This window comes from Acromyrmex echinatior, chromosome 13, assembly GCF_024713525.1.
Source record: "Acromyrmex echinatior isolate Ae372 chromosome 13, ASM2471352v2, whole genome shotgun sequence".
NCBI lineage: Eukaryota > Metazoa > Arthropoda > Insecta > Hymenoptera > Formicidae > Acromyrmex > Acromyrmex echinatior.
This window is the reverse complement of record NC_141864.1, coordinates 3,169,225-3,184,442: the sequence shown is the minus strand read 5'-3', so window position 1 is coordinate 3,184,442 and position 15,218 is coordinate 3,169,225. Positions and strand designations below refer to the sequence as shown.

General features: G+C 45.8%; 2 protein-coding genes across 2 annotated transcripts; both read left to right on the top strand.

Annotated features, from left to right (window-relative positions):
- Positions 1-3,668: 3,668 nt before the first annotated feature.
- On the top strand, positions 3,669-10,594 carry LOC147907530 (uncharacterized). The gene is made up of 5 exons (XM_087412698.1): positions 3,669-3,867; positions 4,337-5,614; positions 5,691-6,447; positions 9,803-9,941; positions 10,376-10,594. Exons 1-5 carry the CDS (start codon positions 3,669-3,671, stop codon positions 10,592-10,594), a joined length of 2,592 nt encoding a protein of 863 aa, XP_087268824.1.
- A 98-nt stretch (positions 10,595-10,692) lies between these two features.
- On the top strand, positions 10,693-11,088 carry LOC147907529 (uncharacterized). Its single transcript, XM_087412697.1, has one exon. The coding sequence runs from the start codon at positions 10,693-10,695 to the stop codon at positions 11,086-11,088; it is 396 nt and encodes a 131-aa protein (XP_087268823.1).
- Positions 11,089-15,218: the final 4,130 nt, after the last annotated feature.

The following is a 15,218-nucleotide window of genomic DNA, read 5'->3' as shown; positions in this document are numbered from 1 at the left end:
TGTCGAACGTGACGTCATCCGGAAATCATGATGTAGCGTTATCTGGTCAGAAAGATCAGAAAGACCGAGAAGTTTTCAAAGGTAAGAAGAAAGCAGGCTGGAAAAAGGACCGAAAGAAGCTACAATGTCACAACTGCAAAGGTTTTGGACATTTTGCTCGTGACTACCCATCCGAGAAGAAAGACACGAGCTCAGAAGGACGTTCGTCTAGCAATCGTGTGGCAATGCCAGCAAAACAACAATTAGGAGATATTGATGAGTGGATCGGTAATTCAGGTGCGTACAGCCATATTACTCGTAATAGTGATTGGTTTGTAAAATCAAAGGCATTGGATCCTCCGGAAGAAGTGAAAATAGGGGATGGCAGTATTCTAATGGCGACGGCTATTGGCAAAATAAATGTAACAGTCCATAACGGTAGAGTGGGTGCCGAGATATCTCAAGGATGTAAGGTTAGTTTCTGATTTTGGACCATTCAATCTTTTCTCTATTGTAGCCACGACTGACCTTGGTTACGAAGCACTTTTTAGTAAGTCAGAGGTTGTTGTAAAGAGTTCAAAAGGCGAGGTGATTGTCCGTGGTATTAAAAAAGGACACTCGACGTATCGAATGCTGATCAAAATCGAGAAACCAGCTAAGGTTTGCACGGCTCAGAAGGAGATCTCCGCATCATGGGAAACTTGGCACCGTCGACTTGGACATGCAGGAAAAAACATGGTCAAAGCTCTATTAGAATCTAAAGGATATTGTGCAACTGGAAAAGAAGATTTCTTCTGCGAAGCCTGTATTTTTGGAAAAATGACCAAAGGACCATACAAGGAAATCGTTAATAAGGATTTCAAGCCAGGTGCAAAAATTCACTGCGATCTTAGTGGGAAGGTTTCAATTGAATCGGCAGGTGGTTGCAAATATTTTGCTGTCTTTGTTGACGAGAGCTCAGGATACAAGAAAGTTCCCTCTCGCGGGCTGCCACCTTGTCGTGGTGAGAGGGCTCCCCCACGTGTCGCAAGCGACACGTGGGGGTCTAAGAGCAGCCTGTACGGACTCCCTCCTCACGGGGAGAGTCTGTACACCGGGTCCGGCACCCCAAGGGGGTCTCCTCTCCTCGTGGGAGGGACTCCTGGGGGTCTCGTCCTTCGGGACGGGTCCCCAGTGTGCCGGTAGGGGTTGGCGGCCCTGACTTCAATCGCCCGGTGGCACGGCACCGTCAGGGGGAGGATTGCTTGGAATTGCATGCAAACGGGTCGATGCGGGTGCTCCCGCAGGCGAGCCGGCCCGTATGCTGGGTGCTCCTGGCTACGGGCTGGCTCATGCCACTGAGGGGGATGGAGTCTCCAAGAGCTTCGGCTCATTGCACCGGGGACTCCTCCCGCCTCGAGAGGTGCGGACTCTGTCCGTAGGGGAGGACGGGGCCGCGCGGACTTCGGTCCGTCGCGGAATCACCCGTCTCTCCTGGTGGGGGGGTCGCGCGGCCGCTCGTGGTGACCGCCTTCTTTCCCAATAGGGAAAGAGATATCCCTGAGAGGGCCGGTCACCCGTCCGAATGGACGGAGGAACTGAGCGTCACCGGGGAGGAGATGGAGAAGGCCTTCGCCCGCCTGAAGGGGAGGCCGCGTGCGCCCGGACCCTCCGGTATACACGGGAGGGTCTGGCTCGCCGCGGCCCCCATAGTGGGCGGCCGTCTGAGGCAGCTCTTTACGAGCTGCCTCAGAGACGGCATATTTCCCAGGTCGTGGAAAAGGGCCAGGCTTGTCCTCCTACGCAAGGAGGGCAAGCCAGCGGAGAGTCCCTCCGCTTATAGGCCGATATGCCTGCTGGACGATGCGGGCAAATTGCTGGAGCGAGTCATCGCTGCCCGCATCGTCCGGCACCTGTCCCGGGATGGTCCCAACCTATCCCGCGGTCAGTACGGCTTGCGGGAGGGCTCGTCGACGGTAGATGCCGTCAGGCAAGTTAGAGCCCTCTCGGAGCAGCTGACCGCGGGAGGGAGGGTGGCGTTGGCGGTGTCCTTGGAATCGCCAACGCCTTTAATAGTGTCCCGTGGGGCCAGGTAGTGGGGGCGTTGAGAGGGCACCACCTCTTGCCCCCCTACCTGGTGGCCATTATAGGGGACTATTTCCGGGACAGGAAGCTGGAGTTCCTCGACAAAGAGGGACTCCAGCAGCGGAGGGACATGTCGTGCGGCGTTCCGCAGGGGTCCGTGTTGGGCCCCCTGCTGTGGAACGTCGCATACGACCAAGTTCTCCGCACGGCCCTACCCCCCGGCTGCCACGTCGTCTGTTACGCAGACGACACGTTGGTGGTGGCTAGGGGCACGACCTGGGAAAGAGCCGTCGGGACGGCAAACGTCGCAGTGGCGTGTGTGGTTGGCTCCATAAAGGAGCTGGGCCTGAGGGTGGCCCCCGCTAAATCGGAAGCCCTATTCTTCCATAACGGGAAGAGCGGGGTGCCCCCTCAGGCACAAATAGCGGTGGACGACGTCCGCATCCCGGTGAGGCCAACTATTAAGTACCTGGGCCTCACCGTGGATGGCCGCTGGGGCTTCGTCGAGCATTTCGACGAGCTAGCCCCGCGGTTGGGCCGCCGAGCAGATGCTCTGCTCGGCCTAATGCCCAACCTCCACGGTCCGAACGAGTCGGTCAGACGGCTGTATATGAACGCCGTCCTGTCCGGGGCCCTTTACGGGTCCCGGTGTGGTCTGGAAGGGCTCTGGCCAGCCGCCATATAAAGGCATGGTTGCACAACGTGCAACGGCGGCTGGCCTTACGTATATATAGAGCCTACAGAACGGTGTCGTATGCGGCCGTCATGGTCCTCGCGGGGATCCCCCCTGTCGAACACGTGGCCTGGCGGAAACCTTCGCCAGGGTGAAGGCCATACGACTTCGGGGGGGGATCGTAACCCCGGGGACCGCTGACCGACTCAGGAGGAACGCCCGTCGGCGGGTCTTCGAGGAGTGGCGCGCCACCCTCGAAAACGACCCGCCGACAACGGGCGCTCGGACCGTGGAGGCCATCCTCCCCTGCCTCGAAGAATGGGTAGGCAGGGGATGGGGCGGACTGTCGTTCCACGCGACACAGGTGCTCACCGGGCATGGTTGCTTCGGTGAGTACCTGTGTCGCATTGGCAAGGAGCCGACCACCGGTTGTAGCCACTGCGACGGGGACCGGGACACCGCGCAGCACACACTAGAGGCCTGCCCAGCGTGGGCAGGCGAGCGCGGTGTCCTGGTCCGGGAAATAGGGGGGGACCTCTCCCTGCCGGCTATCGTGAGAGCGATGGTCGGCAGGGAGAGCGCATGGACGGCCTTCTCCTCCTTCTGCGATCGGGTGATGTCGCAGAAGGAGGAGGCAGAAAGGCGTCGGGAGAGGGCCCCGGGGGGCCGGGGTCCGTGAAGAGCGTTGAGGAGGAGGGTTGCTCGGTTACGAGCAATAACCCTCTCAAGTCGCGTCCCGGCCCTGCGTGCAGCAAGGTCGGGGCGCGCGCTGAGGCGGCCGCCTCCGAGGGCCTGTTCTACGGCCTCGCTGTGCTCCCTCAGGGGGGAAAGCCGCAAGAGAGGGGCCGAATTCGTGGTCTCCACCTCAGATTCTGAGGGGGAGTCCACGAAACGGTCAAGGGGACGACCGGCCCTTAATCCGGAGCACGCCGGCCAATTTACGGCTGAGACTATGGCCAAAAAAGCCGAAAAAGCCAAGGCCCGGCGGCTCCGGAAAGACCACCGGGCCATTCTGGATCCGGAGATCCAGATTAATTTTCTACGACAGACTGTTGGAGACAACAACGTGGAAGTTAAACATATTGCGGGCACAGAGAACCCAGCGGACATGCTAACGAAGCCTCTACCCCATGCAAAGCTGCTCCATTGCTGTAACCTTCTTTTTATCGAGTGAGAGGGGGGTGTTGATTGTATGCCGTTAGTCCCACTATATGTATATCACGTTTTCTGTTCATTATTATATCAGTTACCTGACAGATGGCGTGAGCACCCCTCTCGTAGGCCCTCATATCAACCTTGTGCCGTTTTCTCACTCGAATCTTTCGCGCGGTGCGCTCTCGCACATTTTCTGGTCCTTCGAGCCGGATTCTCGCCGGCATCCGCAGTGTCGAGTGCATCGCGTCCAGTGCGCGCATTATCAAGAAAATCAGAGAGAGAAGAATTCGCAAGTGAAATCATGAGTGACGAAATAACCGTCTTGCTGACCTCCCAGAGTAACATCCATGGTCGCATAGCAAGGTCAATAGCCAATTTGAAGAAATTGGGGGCGGCCAACATCACCCACCACAATGTCGAAACCCGCTTGACGCTTCTCGACCAGCTGTGGACGGAATTCGAAAGGCAACATAAGCTTATTCAAGCTTCAAGTTCATTACAAGGGCGCCTTCGATCAGAGTGAGTACAACACGTCTCAATTTGCCGATGCCGCCGAAAACACGTACGTGCAGCAGCGCGGCCTGCTGAGCGAGTACCTGGCAAAGCTCAAAGCTGAAAATTCTAGTACAGCTCCTCCAAGTGCGGGAACCGATTGTTTGACCAAGTCGGCGTTGCCGCGCTTAAAAATCCGATCGTTTTCGGGCGCGTTTGAAGACTGGCAATCGTTTCGGGATATATTCTTGTCTGTCGTTGGCAACAATCCGTCTATCTCAAACGTAGAGAAATTTCACCATTTAAAGCATTGCGTGGAAGGACCCGCGGAAGCGTTGATACGCCCGCTGGCCGTAACCGGAGACAACTATTCGCGCGCGTGGGCGCTGCTCTGCAAGCATTATGAGAATAAACGGGAGCTGTCGCGCGCCAATTTTTGCACGTTCACCTCAGTGCCAGAAATGAAAAGCGATACCGCCGAGGAACTTAGCCGCATCCACAACGCCACGATCAGTGTCGTAAACGGTCAAGAAAGTATTGAGAGACCAGTTGGCGCATATGGATTCGACCTTTTGAATCACCTAATCATCGAGCTTTTCGACCCGAAAACGCGTCTCGAGTGGGAATCGTATCTGAGCCATTCCACGGACTTGCCAAACCACGACACGTTACTAGACTTCATGACAAGGAGAACGCTGACTCTCAAAGCCGCCAAACCAAAATCGCTTAAGGTCTCCGACAACCCGTCGCGATCTGTCAAGTCGCATCACGTCAAGAAATACACCGAATCTTCACAATGCGTCCTATGCAAGGGTAAACACGTGATGGTGTGCGAAGAATTCAAGAAAAAATCCGCGATCGACCGCAAGGCCATCGCCGAAACTCACAAGCTGTGCTTCAACTGCCTCGGCCATCATACATTCGCGAAGTGCCAGTCGACGAGGACGTGTGCTACGTGCAAGTCTCGTCACCACTCAATGTTACACGACGCGTACGCTTCACCGAAACCTCAAGAGGTCAGCTCACTGTCGGCAGTGCGCCGCGACAACGACCACAAGGCTACTTTGCTCGCAACTGCGCGAGTTTCCGTCGCTGATCGTCACGGCAATCGGCATACCACACGCGTGCTCATCGACCAAGGTTATTTCTTTGATTTCCGAGGCTCTGGTCCAACGCTCTCGATCCGCAATCGAAGTCATCGGCATCAGCGGCAAAAGCTCCGGGCTCAGCAGGGGAAGGGTAACGCTCAAGGTGACCTCGTTAACAACAGGGACCGACTTCACAGTCGGAGCCTTTATTCTGCCACGTCTTTCGCTTTACCCTCAAGCAAGGACCAAAATGGAGTGGCCACACCTAAAGGGGCTCCAATTGGCTGATCCAGACTACGCAGCAAACCCCCTTGAGCTACTTTTTGGAGCGGAAGTATGCTCAATCATCCTCCAGGATGTCCGCAAGGGAGGCCCCCAAGCGCCTATCGCTCAAAAGACACTGCTCGGCTGGATCTTATCGGGAGGTTGCGACCAAGTAACCAACTCAGCACAGCGCCACTCGCTTCAGTGCACCGTAGATCATGAGCTAGCCGACCTTGTGCATCGCTTCTGGGAACAGGAACGAGAAGTGCCTGCTCCCGTCGCACTCACGCCAAAAGAGCAGCAATGCGAAGACATCTTCGCGCTGCAGCACCAACGCACTGCCGAAGGACGGTACGTAGTGCGACTATCTTTCGCATCTCCGCCGACGACGCTGATTGATACGAGAAGATCTGCTGAACGGCTTTTAATCGCCATGGAGCGACGCTGTGAAAGAGACGCACGATTCGGCGATTTCTACCGCGCCTTCCTGAAGGAATACGAGGATCAAGGTCACATGGAATTGGCGCAAGAACCACCGAATTCAGGCGAAGATCGATGCTACCTTCCACATCACGGCGTCCTTCGAGAATCCAGCACCACGACGAAGCTCAGGGTCGTCTTCAATGGATCGCAGCGTACAAGGTCCGGTGAGTCGCTCAATACTCATCTACTAGTTGGGGCTAATTTGCTGCCACCCCTCGCGAACGTACTTCTGCGGTGGCGGTGGCATCGGTACGCGCTAGTGGCCGACATCGAAAAGATGTATCGGCAGATTCTTGTACATCCCGACGATCAAAGGCATCAATGCATCCTCTGGAGACACCGCGTTGATGAGCCTATACGCGAGTTCACACTGAAAACGGTCACTTACGGTCTCGCTTGCGCGCCATTTCTCGCCATTCGTACGCTGCGTCAACTCGCCGATGACGACGGACCGCGTTTCCCTCGAGGCGCGAGTGCTTTAAGACACTATACTAACCTAACCTTTTTTTATTTATTATTGTTCGCACACGCCAGAAACCAAGCTGTCTTTTATCTTATTCAGCAACAAAGAAAAAATCCCAATATATTTGACATAAAAGAATTAAAATAATTAAAAAAAAATACATTAAATGAATTATTTAAAATAACTTTAACACTTTTTATATAATAAAGTTTTACTTTTAGCTATTAGGTGTTGGAATTAATTCGTAGCGTTTTTTAAATGAAAGAATGTTATTTATTTCACATGAGCATTAAAAAATACATTAATGAAAGTACTTCCCATCACTTTCTACTACTTTTGACCATCTTTCGGGCAGTGAATGAATACCGCGTCGGAAGAACTGTTCATCTTTAGATGAAATCCAGGAATCGAACCATTTTGTACAATTTTCGTAAGATGTGAACTTCTGCTCGCACAAGCTATGAGCTAATGATCGAAACAAGTGGTAGTCGCTAGGTGCAATATCAGGAGAATACGGCGGGTGCGGTAGCACTTCCCATTTAAGTGTTTCCAGGTATGTTTTTACCGGTTTTGCAACGTGTGGGCGAGCATTGTCGTGCAGCAAGATGACTTTATCGTGTCTTTCGAAGTATTCCGACCGTTTTTGCTTCAATGCACGGCTCAAGCGCATCAGTTGCCGTCGGTAGAGATCTCCAGTAACGGTTTCATGCGGTTTTAGCAGTTCGTAGTATATGACACCCTTCTGATCCCACCAAATACAGAGCAGGAACTTTGAGCCATGGATATTGGGCTTTGCCACTGATGTTGATGGTTCGCCGGGCTTAACCCATGACTTTCTGCGCTTTGGATTGTCATAATGGATCCATTTTTCGTCACCGGTAACAATCCGATGCAAAAAACCTTTTCTTTTCTGTCGTTGAAGCAGCAGTTCGCACGTGAGAAAACGTCTCTCAATATCCCTTGGTTTCAATTCATATGGGACCCAATGTCCTTCCTTCTGGATCATGCCCAAACTTTTAAGACGTTTTCCTATTGTTGAGAAGTCAATGACGTAGATAATTCTTTAAGTGTTTGACATGAGTTTTCATTGAGCAGTGCCTGCAAATCGTTATCTTCAAATTTTTTCGGCTGACCAGGTCGCTCCTTGTCATCCAAGTCGAAATCACCAGCTTTAAAACGTGCAAACCACTTCCTACACGTTTGCTCAGCCAGAGCATGTTCACTATACACATCCACTAAAATACGATGAGCTTCAGCTGCACTTTTGTTCATATTAAAGTAATGAAGCAAAACTCCCCGCAAAAACACTTTATCTGGCACAAATTTTGACATATTCAATGAATTATACAGTATTGTTATTTATGATTTCAAGAAAGGTTATGTACGGCAAATGACGTCCTATGATAGATGTTTACAATGTATACAGAACTATAGGTAACAACGAAATAGTGTACTGCTTGTGCCATCTCTTGTAAAACGCTACGAATTAATTCCAACACCTAATAAAATGTTCTTATATTTTTAAAGATACACTCGTAAATCAAAATCATTACTTTTATAATATTTATTATAACTAAAATGATATTTATTAAAAGCGTTTTTTTCAAATGTATTTTTTGAAATGGCAATATTGTAGATAAGATATTAAGTTTTTTTCGCTGAGATAATGAACAGAAAGAATCAAATTAAAAAAAAATTATCATTGGGAAAAACGCCTTTTCGAATTATTGTTATTAGGAAAAACATCTTTTGGAAGTTGCGAATATGCCCGCAATGCATTTTAGGGTGCGGGGTCCGCGGCGGCGACGGTGGTCCCAACTGATACGTAACGTTACAACATGGCGGCATGTATTATTGATATCGATAAACACCGATAGCGCTGAGGCCTTCCCCGCGCCTACGAGTATCCCTCGCGCTCCGCTCTCCCCTCTAGTCCCATGGCTTAGAATCCCCTGTATACACTATTAATTTGATTCCTTATATTATTCTGCAAAAAAACATCTAAATGCATTTTATTATTTTACGTGGTCTTTGAACAGTTATAAATAATTTTTTGTTTAAAAAAAAACTTCGAATAAAAATTCCGAACAAATTCTGTAAGTTAATTGGATCAAAATGGACACTTTTTGTCTCTGAGACATATTTGTTTAAATCAATAATTTTTGAGATAAAAAAATCATATTATTTTCCGTCGTCATTATTGCTCTAACTCTCAATGGACACAGTCACGAATTTTCTCGTATTAACGTAAGATGCGCAAGGTTAAGCCAATCTCGGTAGAACATAAGCATAAGAAACGCGCAAAGTGTATTCAAAGATTTATACTCATGTTCCCATGTGTTTCTACGAGTGAGCGGTACCAGGAGAGCGTTAGAGCGTCCTTACACCGGCCCTCACGAAATCGTAAAACCGTGTGTCGGATTGAGTATTCGACATTAATGTTAACGGTACATAGTGCAGTGTATCGGTCGAAAATTTAAAACCAGCGTATGGCATACACGATGACCTACGTAATGCAACCACAGAGGCAGGGCAAACAACCAATTCGTTCAGCAACGAACAATCAGTTTTAAAAACGTACGCGCATCCGAAGAAAAGAGTCACCTTCGCCCTATAATCATAATAAGTTCTTCCAGTGACAAATGTAATTAGCTTAAGAAAAACACCAAAGACAACACGCAATGATATGTGTTATATGTTATGTTTAGTATGAGACGTTTCATATGTTGTAAAGGATAAACCGAAGTGCCGGGACTACAAATGTACCTGTCATAAAAGTAATATTTTGCTAACTTAGTAAATAAGCACAATGTTTTGTTTCGTTGTCACTCGGCGGGGAGTATGTGGGGATATGTAGGGAACTGCGTTCTCAATATCAATGTGGGGAATTTACATTAAGGTTATGCCAGATCACGCGCGCTGAAGCTGATCACTGCGCACGCAACTCGCCCGATTACAATGGCGGCGATGACGCGCCTCACTGGACTCAATGGCGGCGATGTCGTCCTTCACTGATCACAATGGCGACGACGGCGAGGACGATGGCGTGCTGAATGTCGGCTCCTGGGGCTGATCCGTCCGGTTTCACGGAGGCGGCACGTTGCGCGTCTGTCGTTATATGCTCCTGCGGTGCTTCCGCAGGCCCAGGCCTTGGCGATGGGGCCTTGCGCCCGATCGCGGTATCGTGATGGGCCTCCTACCGCTCACGACGTCGGCGATGAACCTCCTTGTCGGCCAAGACGTCGGCGATGTACTCTGCTGCCCGCCGGTTCGAAATCAAGTTCGTTCAAACCCGAATGATAGCATTGTGCAATAGTCAGAGCCGGCTCTAGTTAATGCGGGGCTGGGTGCATAAAAATGCGAACTGATTCTTGAAAAATTGAAAATGAAATAATTTATTTCAAATAATAATTATTATTATTTTACAAATAATAATTATTTTATTCCAAATATACAAAATAAACATAAAATAACAAAATAAACATACAAATTTTATGTTTTATGATAAAATTTGTAATAAAATCTTTTATAATAAAACATTTTAAAATAAAACCTTTGAAGATAAAATAATCTTAAAAATTAGATAATTCTTGAACCCTTAAAAAACTATACAAAATCCGGATCGCTTCGAAAAACCCGCCCAGATGCTCCTCGACGCCTTCAAAACTAAAATAAATACGGGGAAATCTGGACGGATGACAACTCTAATCACAGACTGAGTTATTAGGGGACATGGTATTGGCTGTGTCATTTGACATAGCTAATGTCTTTAACTCCTTCCCTTGGCCGACCATTAGGGATGCTCTTGTGGAGGTTCCGGGATATCACCGGCGTGTCCTTGATGGATATTTGTCTGATAGATGTCATACATCGACAGAGATGGCAGATGTGAGATCTCCCATGAAATGCGATGTTCCTCAGGTTCTGTCTTGAGACCAATCCTTTGGAATGTTGGATATGATTCGATTCTTCGAATTAATCTACCAGTAGGATGTTCGACTGTCTGCTATGCTGACGACACTCTTCTAATAATGGGTCCGTCCTTTCGCGAGGCCATGATCAGAGCGGAGCTAGAGGCAACCGTTATAGTTAGAGCGATAGAACGGTTGAGCCTAAAGGTATCAATAAACAAGACGGAGGCTATGGCCTTTATGTGGGAGATGCCGCGTGCGAGCCTACGCATAGGTAACACGGAAATCGAAGTGAGAACCTCGATGAAATATTTGGGATTAGTTTTGGACTCCAAATGTCTTTCAGGACATTTTCGACGCCTTTTCCCTAAGGCCCTGAGTATGACAGCGTCTTCTGGCAGATTAACAGCAAACATTGGCGGCTCAGGAGAATGTAGACGTAGGGTATACGCGAGCGTCGTATTATCCGTCGTTTTGTATGAGGCCTGTTTCGGCTCAAGCGGTCATGACCGATAGGGATACTCGACGTGCTGCGGCGAGACTGCAGAGGCAATTGACGTTAAGAGTTATAAGGGGATACAGGACCATCTCGTATGAAGCGTCTTTGTTGCTCGCGAGGGTGGTCTCATTCGAATTGGTTGTCGATCGCTTAAGGCGACATTATCTAAGGCGCCGGGTTTTTATAGAACGAGATGGTTCTATCGCTCCCAGGGTGATGAACCATATCCGTGATGAGGAAATAAGAAGATCGATCGTTAGGTGGAGAAGGAGGCTTGAGGAGCTTTCCCGTAATACGCCCGAGGCCACTGTTTGAGGGGCGCTCGTTAATAGGTTAGAGAGATGGATGAGGAGTTACGGTGGCCTTACATATAGAATGACTCAAGTCATAACGGGCCATGGTTGTTTTGAGGCGTATCTTTACGAGATACAAAAAGCTGAATCCTCGATCTGCCAACATTGCAGAGCGACGGTGGACAATGCTGTACATGCTCTCCTTCGTTGCCCCTCGTGGGTGGCGGAGAGAGTGAATTTATTTGAGGCTCTCGGTCTGGATATGGATCTAGACAGAGAATACGACGTGGTGATTGGCCATCGTGGATTCCTCTGAGACGTGGACGACCTTCGCAAACTTCTGCGTCATGAGATGTAAAGAGGAAGCGGAGAGGAATCGTGAGAGGGGGCGGGGGAATGGGACGGTACGTCCGCCTGTACGGGTCCTATTCTGTAAATCCGACGGATAAAATCTCTTGAATGTTGTTCAAGATATCCTGGATAATGTTGTCAAGACCATTGGAAATTATTCCTCTTATTTTCATGTTTTTTTATTTTCATTAAAAATTCATTTTTATGTGAAAATTTTAGATTCCTTTAGATATGAAAATAAGAGGTATAATCTGGTCTTGATTTTAACAAATATAATCAAGAGGTTTTAGCCATCGATCGGACACCTTGCATAATGCTAATGCCGGTGATACTGTAACTTTCAAACCTTATAACTAAGTACCTTATTAAAAAATAACTTTATTATAGTGTGGAAAGCTCTTGCCTATTATTATTCTGGAATAAAAAATAGAGTCCATTTAAAATAATCAACGTGACCTTGACCTTGGCAACACCACTTAAGATTAAAGTGATAAGATCAATAAATAGATCTTTTTAAACCCTACAATTCTTGTCTGAACACTTTTACGATTGGACCTTATCCTGCGAATAAAAGGGTGGTATATACCGGATATACCGGATGATTTAAAACATCCAGTATATATTGGCAACTATTATATTTTTATTCAATATGAGAAAATGTGATACTAAAAAAATTCTCAGACTAAATCAGATAGAAAAATACGTACATGTATAATATAATGTAATCATATCTACGCATATCAAGTGCACTTACACTTAGGCATGATTGTTAATTGTACAAATTTATATTAATTCTTCCCCAATACACACGCCCTTTTTTACAATTTCAATTTATTTAAATAAAACAATAATTTATTGTTACGTAAGCGTTCTCCTTCCTGTGAAGGATACGGCTGTAATGTTTCTTTCATGATAGAATAAAAAAGATGTTACTGCTAAATTTCAAAAATACACTTGGGAGACGCTATAGCATGTCTCCTGATTCAGGGCTGGACATGTATTTGAAATACTTTTACTTTAAGCACAGGATTTATAATGTAATTGTATTTTACATATTAACAATTCTTACTTTTTCGAACAAATGTTTAGAAATAAATAAAAAAATAGATTAGTTGATCCAAGTCTAAAATCAGACTTATCTCATATGTTTGTTTTGTTTCCAATGACACGAATGATAATTCTATAAATATTCAACTTACGGTTGACAATGTCTCACAAAATATTCCAGTTTAATTCTGAATGAATTGATATTAATCCGGATTAATTTAATGAAGCGTCTCCCCTCGATACGTTACATGACAAATGGTTTGTTAATTTGAGCAGCAGTGACATTCCTTTAGAAGTTCGGTATTTATTACAACTTGGTAAAAAATTTGGGCTTCCTATTAATAGAGATAACAAAGACAAAACTTTGATTGAATTCATTAAACACATTCAAAATAATATAAGTGGTCCTAAAAACATCATTAACTTTGTTAGAAATAATTCTATCTCAATACTTAACAGATTCCATAACAATTTTCCTTCTCCTAATTTTGCTGAAAAACAGATTTCAGAGTGACTACATGTAATAAATAGATTTATAAATGACCATCCAAATATACTTATTACAAACGCTGATAAGGTAAGTGGTACTGTTCTTGACAAAGACTCATCGAAAATGGAGGAGATTCTTTCAGACACTAATACTTATGAAATCATTAATAAAGATCCAAGTAAAAAGTTGACTTAGAACTTACGTACATTGTTGATGAGATGGAGGCGTGATCGGTTTATTGACGAACATATCCGAGATTGTTTACAACTGATATGTTATACCTAGAGCTTACGGTTTGAACAAAATACATAAAGATGGCAATCCATTAAGAGTGATTGTATCCTCTATTAACAGTTCACTACATTATCTTTCTCTTTTTTTTACATAATATAATTAATGATAGTATATCAAAAGCTCCTAGTCACATTAAAGACAGTTTCCATTTCGTTGAGAGTAATTAGATGGCACTGTTTTTGATTCTCAAAATATGTTTTGGCTTCGTTAGATGTAGTATGCCTTTTTACCAATATTCCTGTTGAGCTAGCATCGATAGGAGATGAGTTTACATTTCAACGAAGACAAATATTTCTAAAAACGAATTCACTATTGCAATTAGATTTATTTTAGATTCAACTTTTTTTGCTTTTAATAACAAAACTTATAAACAAGTACTCCAATGGGTTCACCGTTATCACCGATAATCGTCGACATTGTAATGTAAGATCTAGAAGAAATAGCAATCAAAAAATTGTCAGTACAACCATTGTTTTATTTTAAATTTGTTGATGATTGTTGATGATGTCATTCTTGCACTTCCATCTGATACTATCAATGAAGCTTTAAATATTTTTAATTCTTTACATATGAGTTTACTTTGGAGGTTGGTACAGGTGGCAGATTGAGTTTTCTTGATACAATGCTTGTTATAGATAATCAGAGAATTACATTTGATATTTATCATAAAAACGTTTTCGGGAAGGTTCCTTAATTTCCATTCAAATCATCCTCTTTGCCATAAAAAAAGGCACTATTATCAGCTTCATAGACAAAATTATTCTCTTATCACATCCACAGTTCAAAAAAATCTGATAGATGCTATTCATATTTTCCTAAATAACTGTTATCCTCTCTCATTTATCTTCTGTACAAAGATTAAAGTTCCATAATAAACATACATAATAAACATATTACACGTAATTAACAAGTTAAAGACAAATTTTACGATTCCTTACGTCAAATCTATTTGCGAAATTTTCCTTCCTATTTCCAGTATGTTCCATTGTAAACTAGCCTTTTCTATCCCTAACACATTAAAAAGTCTTATAAAAAGAGGAAAAGATAAGTTAGATTTTCTATCCAATCAGAATGTAATTTATAAGATTTCCTGTGATGATTGTGAGGCGAGATAGGTCAGACAAAAAGAAAAAATAAAATACGAGATTACACGAACATATCAGGTGTACAACTTTGCTTCCGCCGTTTTTTTCCGAAATTCTTTATTGTAAAAAACTGGTTATACATTTATGATTCAAAGTATTGTCCATTGCTGGCCACTACTTTCTCCCATCTTTCGGGCAGCGTACGAATCCCGCGTCGAAAAAAATGGTCATCTTTTGAAGCGATCCACGAATCGATCCAATTTTTTACTCCTTCATAAGATCGGAAGTGCTAGTCAGCCAGGCAGTGTGCCATTGATCGAAACAAGTGATAGTCAGAGGGAGCAACGTCTAGAGAATACGGCGAGTAGGGTAGGACTTCTCATTTCAACGTTTCCAAGTATGTCTTGACCACTTTCGCAACATGGGGTCGAGCATTGTCATGCTGCAAAATCACTTTATCGTGTCTCTCGTTGTATTGAGGCCGTTTGTCTTTCAATGCTCGGCTCAAACGCATCAATTGCGTTCGATACTGTGATTGTTTCAGTCGATTTTAACAGCTCATAATACACTACGCCAAGTTGGTCCCA

What these genes read in the sequence shown, in the direction of transcription:
- LOC147907530 (XM_087412698.1), top strand. Translation starts at nt 3,669, where the DNA reads ATGGCCAAAAAAGCCGAAAAAGCCAAGGCCCGGCGGCTCCGGAAAGAC. An exon ending in TGCAAAGCTGCTCCATTGCT is followed by an intron (nt 3,868 to 4,336) that starts GTAACCTTCTTT and finishes GGAATTCGAAAG; the next exon opens with GCAACATAAGCTTATTCAAG. An exon ending in CTGCGGTGGCGGTGGCATCG is followed by an intron (nt 6,448 to 9,802) that starts GTACGCGCTAGT and finishes GTGCTTCCGCAG; the next exon opens with GCCCAGGCCTTGGCGATGGG.
- LOC147907529 (XM_087412697.1), top strand. Translation starts at nt 10,693, where the DNA reads ATGGGTCCGTCCTTTCGCGAGGCCATGATCAGAGCGGAGCTAGAGGCA.